Consider the following 11,012-nt stretch of genomic DNA (forward strand, 5'->3'; position numbering starts at 1 on the left):
AAAAAGGATTTGTCGAACTATCTAAAATACGCGAGCTATTTTCCCGCGAGCCTTTTCTTCGCGTTAAAAATAAAAAAAATAAATAAATAATTGGCGCGTACACTTCTGTTAGGTGTTTGGCCGCGGTCCCGTTAGCGTACACGAAAAAGTCGTAGAGAGCCCGATCGGGTCAATACGGGGGGTGCGGCAGTGATTGTTGTTCCTTTTTAATAAAAAATCTATGCGGATGACGCCGTTCACATCCCGAAAAATTGGCGCCATGATCTTTCTTTATGCATTTCAATATATGTACATATCTTTTACAGAATCCATTCTATTTTAATTTCATTTATTTAAGGCTAGAATTTATTTAAAAGTTCTTAAAACTGTTCCATTAATTTTGCTTATTCGTTTATATCCATGAAAATTTCCAAATGATTGTGCAACATTTCGTTCTACATTTTTCATGGAATGCAATCGATGAACTAAATCTCGATTGCGTTTGCCCTTTATTTGGAGCCTTTTAACGTCTGGACATTCGTTGGCGCTATTTATGTATTTGTGTGCAGGCTGAATTCGCTTTGATAGAAATAATTTATTTTCAGAGCATTACTGATGATTGACACAAATAAAATCGTAATTATGTTTTAGTTGGTCTAATACAATTTTTTTAATACCTACTGCAATTTTAATCTAATATCTGGAAATCGCAAAATTACTGAAAAATTCATTGAGGTTCATGAGGGATACATCACCAGATATAAGAGTAATTTATATGGCTGTATGGAAAACTATCCACAAGATTGCTTACTAACCTTATTGCGTTATAAGTGAATACATAGAGCAAAATGTTCCGTTCCCGTTCCAAAACTAACTATCTCAAGTTTAAATTATATTTGTTTCTTTTTTGGAAAGCCAATTTTCTTAAAAATATAGTATGCCGACATAATTGGTCAAAATCAAAGCAAATCTATTGTATTAAAGGTGGGAGCAGTAGGTCAGGTGATTTGTTTTTTTTTTTTTTCTTTCGCCGGATAAATTCGTATGCCAGCACAAATTTGAATTACGAAACGTATTATTTGCATTAAAATTTGTAACTAGAAAATTGGAATATTGTAATGAATCTAAATTCAAAAGTTATTATGAACATTTTAAAATAGTTCCAACATGATTATATTTTTCTATGTTGCCTTCACAGGTAAATCACTTTTTAGTTTTCTACTTTTACGTGACTTTCTAAAGTATAAATTAGTTTGTTCGCCGAGTGGCGCCACCTTTAATGAATTCGCCTTGCTAACAATTCAATTTACAAGTGCAAACAAATAAAATGTAAATATTATTTCACATTTCAAAAATTACAAGGCCAAGAAATTAAGAAGAAAAATAAAAATAAATAAATCAGCTGTTCTACTGATATCAGCTAAATAGATTCGCCTTGATCACACCACAATGTGTTTGTTTAAAACGTATGTGACAGACGATTACACTTCCGGCACAAGGCGTATGGAATACAGAAAATATAACTATCATTCTTGCTTCCGGCACCTTCAAAACATAATGTAATAATAAAAAGTGTGCCTGCCAGTTTGATGTGCGCACATTTGAAGTTTCTTTATTTTCATTTTTGAAAATATTGTGTAAGAAATCAATTCAATTTGATGTGTTCGAATCAGTACAAATTTATTATTGGTGATAGGAAAACGGAAATAATCGATGTGTTTAAATCGAGATTTAAAAGTTTATTTGCATCTACATACATATGTATACATACCTGAATTTCTGTGACTCAAGCTCAATGGATTTATCACTAGGGTTAATCAAGCCCTTCGTAATAATCATTAACATTATATATGCAGTGAGTAATTTCGTTCCATGCAATATTTCATGTACATATGTATGTATGTATTTTCACACTTACACATTTATATTGTATATATATGCATGCATACCGAAAATGTATAAATTAATTAAGGAAGTTTGTTTTTGAAAATATTTGTTTTGAGTAAAAGCAATTGCAAATCTATGATTCAAAAATAAAAGGTTGTGTTAGTTTGACAACTGATTAATCCATTGATGCAATTAGGAAGTGAGAAAAAAAGGGGCACAAGTTTATCCCCTTTCTGAAAAGGTAGCGAAAAATTAGAAAAAGGTTGAGAATAATTGCATGTTTATTTTATTTTTATATTCTTAACTGAATTATTCGCGGGAATTCGGCACATATCAATTGCCAATACGTGCGATTGGTATCTCTATGTGCCTAGTGACCGAGTTTTTACATACATATATTCTGTAGCTATGATTTAGCAACTTTTCGCTAATTCGCTATAAGTATTTTTCATGTTTAAGAAAACTGAATATCAAACAATTGTGATAACAAAAATCAGAAAATAAAACTTAATTGTAGGATTTAACAACGTCTGTATTTTCCGGTATGTTCCACAAAAGCTTTGTCAATCGAACACATGGGGTGGAAAGGCCCAAGCCTAACAAAGAAAACACGCGTTGTTTTGTTCAAAATTAGCTTTATTCATCAACAAAATTTCCATAAAGAACAATGCTCTAACATTTTAACACCACTTTTTTAGGACGATTTATCTTTTGCCTCAAAATAGGCGTTTTAGGAAAAATTATCATTTCTATGCTTTTGTGTACGTTTTCTTTATAATTTGCTCTGAAATAAAAAGTAGCTTTTCCAAGAGGGCATTACGGATTTATTAAGTACCTCAAGATGCCGAAACAGGGTGAAAATTTGGCAAAGTACATCATCTTTAATTATTGCTTCATGTTGCAAACTTTAAATTTGATTTACTTCAGATTTGGATATCGTAAACATATCCTTTAAAATAGCAAGCCATTGTTTTAATTTATAAACTTCAACCACAAAAAGAACCTCAACCACTCAGAAATCAAATAATACTTTTATATTTAATAATTTAACTATACTTGATATTGGATTCGAACTCTGTTACTCTTGAGCAATGAAAGACAGATCTGTAGGTATGTGTTTGCAGCGACAGCAAAGCTGCGCTTATGGCCTTAGACAGCCCTCCAACCACTCCACGGGTAGATGAGTCCTATAAGTTCCGGCTGAACTATGTCGGTAGACATAATATCCTGATGCAAACATGAGTCCCGGGACACGTGGGTATTGCAGGTAACGAGACCTCTGACTCTTTAGCGAAACCTCTGCCACTTCCTTCTGCAGCCATCAAAGCCACGGTTAGCACACGCGAGCTTGGCAGGCTGAGAGAGGAAGTAGATAGACAAAACTTATGTTACGTGTCATGTCCGGTAGGTAGTTGGTCGGACTGCTGACGGGCCACTTTCTATGGGCGAAGTGCATTGAAAATGCTGACATCTCAGACAGTGCACTCTACCCAGCATGTGGAGAGAAGGATGAGACGCCGGGCCACTTCTTGTGCGTCTACCCGGCCTTCGCTCGAAACAGACTTGGGATCTTTGGTACTGATGTGACCATTTTGGCTCCCTGCACCAGAAGATCTACTCAGATTTCTTTGGAAAAACTAAAACATTTTATGATGACTGCAAAAAAAACCACTTTGATGGTAAGGAAGCCTTTCGAAAGAGAAAACTTCACGCTAAGTAGCCGACTTTTGCTAGCGAACTTTTTCTATGGTAGCGTCAGTCACGTTATTTCAATTTAAATGTACACTTTAGTTTTGAATAACAGCAGCGCAATTGCAAAGTTTCGACTATTTATTCATTTTTTATTTAACTTTCTCCATTTAACTTAAAGTTTTAAACTTTGTATACAATTCTAAAAGCCAAATTATATGAAACGTTTTTCTAGCCTTCGTTAGGGTTGGAAGTGCATTAAACATAAATACGCATAAATGCATCACTGTACTTTCTATTATAAGCTCATGCCAATTTAGCTTTGAATAAAATATTTACTTGTTGGTAAACTTTTAAGCAACATAGTCATATTTCTCGAACAACTTCATAGAATATTTAAATAGCTAGCCCAATACAGCAGCACAACATATTGGAAATTTTTGACTTTTAAAATTTTTAAAATTTTATTTTTTAATCCAATTTACTTTAGTTTTTTTATTAAAATTCCAAACTTTGTAGAATATTTTAAAAAAATTAACAAATCTTCATCAAAATTTCAAACTTTCTAGTAAAGGGTAGTCAGAATTAAAAAAAAATTGGATTTTGTTTTTTGCAATTTTTTTTAGCTCGGACGCTCTGGAGTGATCGAGAGAAAGCAGCAAGCAGCAGAAAAACATTAAATGCGCTTTTGGAACTGGTTATCACTTTAACTTAAAACTGATGCCACCATATTTTTAATTAAAAAAGAGATTGTCTGTAAAGTCGGTTTACTGACGATCGTTTAACGTGACAACGTCATAAGAAAATACTGATAAAATGATTGCATTTTTCAAAAGAAAATTTTAATTTTATTTGTTTGATAGATATTTTGTATGGACATAAAGAAGGAGGTAAATGGAATTGATCGAGTTACATTTACACAAACGTGAGCAATTACGAAACATTTATCAAATTCATTAAAGATATGTTCAATTTCGATTGTGCATCAGACGTCAATAAGTCAACAACACTAAGAGGCACCATCAACGATTTGACTTTTTCGAGACACATTACACTCGAAACACTCCCTTTCATTTCCTACTTCTCCTATCATCGCCCCATTCTCAACAGAGAAATGGTTCATTACCATACACACAGGAAGAAGGCATATACAAATACAAATATGTGAATTTATATACATATGCGCATATACATACATATATCTGCTCACTCAAGTAGGAGAGAGCCAGATGTCGAACGTTGCCGAACATGGGGCCGATTGTGCCTCTTTGTCGTTCGTTCCGCGCTCTCGCTTGCAGTTCAAGTAAGATAACGACGCATGAGCAAGATAACGACACCTGAGCAAGATAACGACGCATTTTTCTGTGCGTGCAGCCGGCTACATCGAATTATAAGCCGTTATTACGTCAAAAACAAGAGCTTCGATCAGGTATTAGGTTATCTATTAATAAAACTAATGTATCTTGGCCTATTGATTTTTGAAGAATATCCAAGGACTTCTGGGGAAATGGGCAGAATTCACTACAAAACACACACAGTTCTGACTAAAAAGTTTGAAATTTTAAAAGTTTTGTAAATGTTTTAAAATTTTGCAAAAGATTTGAAACCTTGAAATATAGGGCCGTAATAATAAATATATTTGTATAAGGAAATAAAATAAATGAGATAAAATACTCGTATAAATAGTAAAAACTTGCAATATGTATATCGTATTGCTATTATTGTGAACACAGTTGATGCTTTCCATTTCAATTCAACCGGGCTATTCGGGTCATGTTCTTCGATTTCGATGTAACTTAAATATGTTTGTCTCTGGTCAAAATAATCAGATACGTATTTTTTTGTTCGGCCGAAAAAAATTTTTTTCAAGAGTTATCGGCAATTTGGTTTTTCGGCTCAAACTCGATTTTTTTTAATTATATAAGAACATTTTTTTTTAAATGCCCATAACTTAGTCAAAAATGAACCGATTTTATGTAGAGCGATTTCATGTAGAAATAGTTGCAAAAAAGTAGTTGAAAATTTTTTATTTTGCAAAAAACAAAAAGTGCGAAACAGGGTTTCACTCAAAAATTCATTACTCAAAAACAACGCATTTTAGCTACTAGGCATTCAGCTCAATTAAAGTTTGAGATGTCTTTTTGATTTGGAAAACGTTATAAAAAAAAAAATACACTTTTTGAAATATTGAATTTCGAAAAAATTTCAATTTTTTTTCTTTTTTGCTAAATAAAAAATTTTTAACTACTTTTTTGCCATTGTTTCTACATGAAGTCGCTCGTGTAAGTAATTACGATCATTTTGAACCCAGAATTATTAAAATCGGTTCATTTTTGACTAAGTTATGGGCATTTAAAAAAAAATTTTCTGATATAATTAGAAAAAATCGAGATTGAGCCGAAAAACAAAATTGCCGATAACTCTTGAAAAAAATTTTTTTCGGGCGAACAAAAAAATACGTATCTCATTATTTTGACCAAAGAGCAACATATTTCGGTTACAGCGAAATCGAAAAACATGACCCGAATAGCCCGGTTGGATTGAAATGGAAAGCATCAGTTGCCAGTATTAATACGAGTATATTGGGCTAATGAGGACTTCAGGATCAGGACGAATCTAATGGTAGTAATGCATATAACCACTTAGCTGGCTTATATAATTATTTTTTGGAATAAGTTGACTTTTAAACAAAATTATAATTCCTTATTGATACTAATTGCCTTTTTTGTACTGAAATTTTAGTATTAATCCATTTTTTCTGCATTAACCACATTAATTATTACAGCTACTTGCTTTTTCAACAATTGCTTTATATGTTGGGATTTTGAATGTAATTCCCGATGATCTCAAGTTAATTTGTACTTATCTACTTATTTTGTCCTTGTTTGAACTCCTCCTCGCAATATTTGGTTGGTACAGTGCACACAAAGAGAAAGAATGGTTTATGTGGACGGTAAATGGCATAAAATAAATTTAATAAAATTTTTAAGCTACGCAAAATTAATCATCCGATTTTGTTATTCAGCAACTTTTTTACTATTCTTAAAAAGATGTTTAGTGATAGAAAAATTACAAAGCTTCCGATAAGATAGTTAATTTTGCGCCACCTTGTAGAAGCAAACCAATTTTAATTTATTGCTCTTTTTAGTATATCATAATCCTAATCGTAACTATTATTGGCCACTTGCTTATCCTTCTTTGCTCTACTATCAAAAACAGTGCTGATATCGAAAAGAGAGCGCAGCAACATTTTGACGAAGCATGGCAGTCACATTTAAATGGCGATGATAATCTTATAAATGAATTGCAGAGCAAGGTTCGTGAAGTTTTCGCTAAAAAATAAATGAAGGGCACGAGAGATAAAACATAAAAACTAACTATAAAATATAAGTGAGTATTTTTCCATTTTAATTATATACAGCATCGATGCTGCGGCAAAGAAAGCTCAGAAGACTATAAAAAAGCTAAGCAACACATACCACTAAGCTGTTATGAGGGCAAGAAGACCCATGCAGGTGAATTGTTCAGTAAGGGGTGTGAGGAAACGATCAAAATGAGCACCACGATATGCGGATCACTTACGATAGGCTTTACTTGGGCCACATTAGGGCTTGAGGTGAGTGTTTAATAGAGAATATGATGGTAATAAATAATGGTATATGTATTAAATACTATAAGAAAGATTTAGAACATGACGTTCCTACTTATCTGACATGAGCCTAACACTCAGGATGATTTTCGTCCCGATCGAAACAAATTATAAATATTTCAATGCATGGTTAGCTATGAAGACTACAAAATTTCGAGCGCTCCTACTGAAATCATAGTGTCGAAGTGTGAATTTAGTGGTTGTATTTTGTTTATCGTTCATACTCCGTTTCAAGGATACCTTATATGATTGCAGACCTTTTCCTTTGCGAACTTTCTGTACGAGTTCACGATAACTTTTCACGTTTTAGTTGTATCTTTAATGACGAGGGTTGATTGCTTTGAAAATCATGTACTGTTTCTTGGTACACAAGAAGAAAGATAGAGATCGTATAAACGAAAAACCATTTACTGTGCTATCGGTTTTATTTTTTATAGTGGCTTTGGCTTACACACATACATATATACATACACACAGGCATACGTATAATTGGGACAATTGTATTTATTAATTTTATATTATATAATACAAGAAGGAATATTACAAATATATTTTTAAATATTTCAGATTTATGAAAGTTTGAAAAAAAAAATATAAACATTGTACGTTAAATAACGATAGGACTAGGGCTTATCGACAAGCTTTGACATTTTGTTTTTTTCTAACTTAATTTGAATTTTTTTTATTGAAAACACAATCAATTCTCCTATAGGTTAGGTTAGCTTAACCTGGATGGCTGAAATCCATCACATAGACCTATTGGTGCTTAGTGCTACCAGATGGAGCTAAACCTTTACGTTTCCTTATAGTAGGCTTCTTGTAATAAACCTGCGTCTTTTGCGAATCTAAGTAAACCCCGAAAGGCATTCTAGCTTCTCATATTGTAGAACTCCTAAGCATTTTAATCTTGTTCTAGCTAACGCAGGGCAAGAACATAGAAGGTGTTCTAGCGTTTCCCTCTCTTCTAGTTCATTGCAAAATCTGCAACTATCGTTGTTTGTAATTCCTATCTTGTATGCGTGCGCCGCTAGCAAATTGTGGCCTGTCAACATACCCACGATAGTTCTGCTTCGGACGTATTTATCTGCATTTTGTGTACCCATGATTTTCGCGGTTTTGCAAGTGGCAAGGTTATCCCACCTCCTGTCTATCCGTATTTTCATGTCGGCAGCGACGTCATTGTATATCGTATTTAAAGATTTCAGTATGTCGTTTTCTTGTTCAAATAGTATGTCAATAGCGCTCTTGGCAATCTCATCTACAATTTCGTTTCCTACAATGCTCTTATGTCCGGGTACCCAATAGATGTGCAACCGTCTGTCGGCGGTTAGTTTCTCTATAGCTTCCCTGGTCCTAAGAACATTTTTAGATGAAATTTCATATGAGTTTATTGCTTTTATCACCGCTGAGCTGGCCACGTATATATTTATTTTGGCGCTGCTTGATGTTTTTGCGAATGCTATTTCCGCAGTCTTACCTACAGCAAATACTTCTGCTCGAAAGATACTGCAGTGGTCGGTGAGCTTAAATCGCTGCCTAATGCCTAGCTCTGCACAATATATCCCTACCTCAACTCCGACTAATATTTTCGAGGCATCAGTAAATATATTAAGAGTATTCTCCTATAGAAACTACATAAAACCAAATCTTAATCTTTGTGAAAATTTCCCAAAAACACAAATTTATTTTTCATCAGAATTTAACACTTTTTAATCAGAATTTTTAGACAAACTTTGGGTATCCAGTTTTATAGTTCAATCAATTCAGGTGTAACAAAATTCCAGCTTGAAGTGATTAAAAAATCGCATTGATAAAAAAAGTCACCTAAAATTACTGCGTGTTTTTTCGCCACTTCAAATTTGCACTTTATTGTAAGAAAATTCAATAGACTATATTACTGGGTATTCGTAATTTGTTTAGAAAATCGAATTAAAAAGTTTAAAATTTTAATGGAAATTTGTTAAATTTGTTTTCTATTTTCATTTTAGTTTGAAATTTTTATTGCTACTTTTTTTCGGAGAATGAACTTTCATTTAAAAAAAATATATTTAATTTAAAACTGAAGTAAATTGCTAAGACTTGCAATAGTTTTTTAATGCAGTTTACATTTTTGTGGAAGTGGTATTGCGGTATTTTGAAATAAAAGGTTTAACGCAGTTTTAATGAATTATAATCTGTTTTTTATAAGATACTTAATATGAGTTATATACTAACTTTTCAAAAACACTGTTACGATTTTTTAAGCTTATTTTTAAAGCGTTTTATTTTGAGCGTTCAGCTTTGATACGATGACGGACAAACATTATAAACTTGGGCATTTTCCTTAACCAATGTGCAGTAAAAATTCTTATAGAGCGATTCGCGTATGTATGTATATCTATGAAGTGATAAGGCGCACTTTCTCTTGCGTGTCACTATGTGGATAAGTTAGGGGCTCCCGGTGACTTAGAGCTCGAAAATTTAGGGTATTTTAGGAATTTTTTTTACAATAAAAGAATGAAAAGTGATATTTAAATTTTTTAGGCCTTTTACTTAACTTTTTTACATACCAAAATGAAACAATTTTTTTTTTTTAATTTTAATAATTTTAAAAATGGCGCTAAAGTTAACGCTCCCGAAAAATTGACCTGGACGGTGTTGTCCATTTTGGCTCTTCTATATATCTGACATACAAAAACCAAAAAAAAAAATATTAATCAATATATTGTAGCTATGTTCCGTATTAGAATAAAAAAAAAATTGACAAAATGTCGCGGTTTTGAATTTGACACTCTAAAAGTCGGAATTTTTTCAGTTTTTTAATCAAATACGAAATAATTGATATTATAACATGATTCTAGTACGGGCGATAGCCATTAATGTTGTGAACAACATATTAAAATTTCAGACGATTCGGTTGATAGCTTTTTTTTTTAGTTTTTGACAACACCAGGCCGAAAAAAGTAATATTGAGATAATTGAATTGAAAGTTTTGAGAGTGACCGCATGACGAATCTGACTCTACCTGCTAAAACGGCTGTAGAATCGAAAATACTGGAAATATCCTTCCAAAAATTTTACAGTATGTTCTTAAAAGCCTATACTTTCGAAATAATAAACAAAATATCGATTTTTTGAAAATTCTAGACCACCGGGAACCCTTGAATGATCGCATCTGTTTGGTGCTGCAGATTTTTGAAAGAAATGTTGGGTGATAATATTATCTCTAGAATCGGAGCTGTGTATACTCATCTTAACAGAAAAAACTTACTACAGCTTTAAAAACCAACAGTGAGCACACCAGTCCTCACACTCAACCAAAAATGCCATAAGAATAAATATGGTGCTTCAGAATAACGTGCCTTTAGTCGCTTGCGCTAACTTACTTTCTATTATTAATACTAGCTACCGAAATTTCAATTTATTTTATTTTTTAATTCACATTAAATCTTATTCATTTAAAAAAATACCCTTTCTGATTTGAACGTATAATAATTTTTTTTGTTTTATGCTTTTATTGCAGATCATTGCTTTATTCGGTGCTCTTTTCTTGCCAATTAGCATCAAACGTGTATCTTTCAACATTTAAAATTAATCTACTTACATGTATATTACTAAAGCTATTGTAAATTTTATCTAAGATAATAAAAATTAATAAAATGTTCCTTAAAATATATATTTTATTAAAGCTTACACAACACAAGGTTTGGCCCTATGCTCCACAACGGAGACTAATCAATGATAATGACGATTATGATACATACAAGGTGGCGAAAAATTAACTAGCCTATCGCAAGATTTATAATTTTTGCAAACGTCGACGTACATC

The 11,012-nt window shown here is 32.5% G+C and overlaps 1 protein-coding gene across 1 annotated transcript; it reads left to right on the forward strand.

Annotated features, from left to right (window-relative positions):
• The first annotated feature begins 1,633 nt into the window (after positions 1-1,633).
• LOC128868075 (protein late bloomer-like) lies at positions 1,634-10,811 on the forward strand. The gene is made up of 5 exons (XM_054109807.1): positions 1,634-1,834; positions 6,341-6,508; positions 6,704-6,871; positions 6,977-7,171; positions 10,707-10,811. The coding sequence occupies exons 1-5, from the start codon at positions 1,739-1,741 to the stop codon at positions 10,770-10,772; spliced, it is 693 nt and encodes a 230-aa protein (XP_053965782.1). The 5' UTR covers positions 1,634-1,738; the 3' UTR covers positions 10,773-10,811.
• Positions 10,812-11,012: the final 201 nt, after the last annotated feature.

Source organism: Anastrepha ludens, chromosome 6 (genome assembly GCF_028408465.1).
Source record: "Anastrepha ludens isolate Willacy chromosome 6, idAnaLude1.1, whole genome shotgun sequence".
Classification (NCBI taxonomy): Eukaryota; Metazoa; Arthropoda; class Insecta; order Diptera; family Tephritidae; genus Anastrepha; species Anastrepha ludens.

Bases quoted from the DNA above. Each gene is read 5' to 3' on its own strand.
- LOC128868075 (XM_054109807.1), top strand. From the start codon at position 1,739: ATGTATACATACCTGAATTTCTGTGACTCAAGCTCAATGGATTTATCA. The intron at 1,835-6,340 runs GTGAGTAATTTC...TAATTATTACAG, and splicing joins TCATTAACATTATATATGCA to CTACTTGCTTTTTCAACAAT. The intron at 6,872-6,976 runs GTTCGTGAAGTT...AATTATATACAG, and splicing joins TAAATGAATTGCAGAGCAAG to CATCGATGCTGCGGCAAAGA.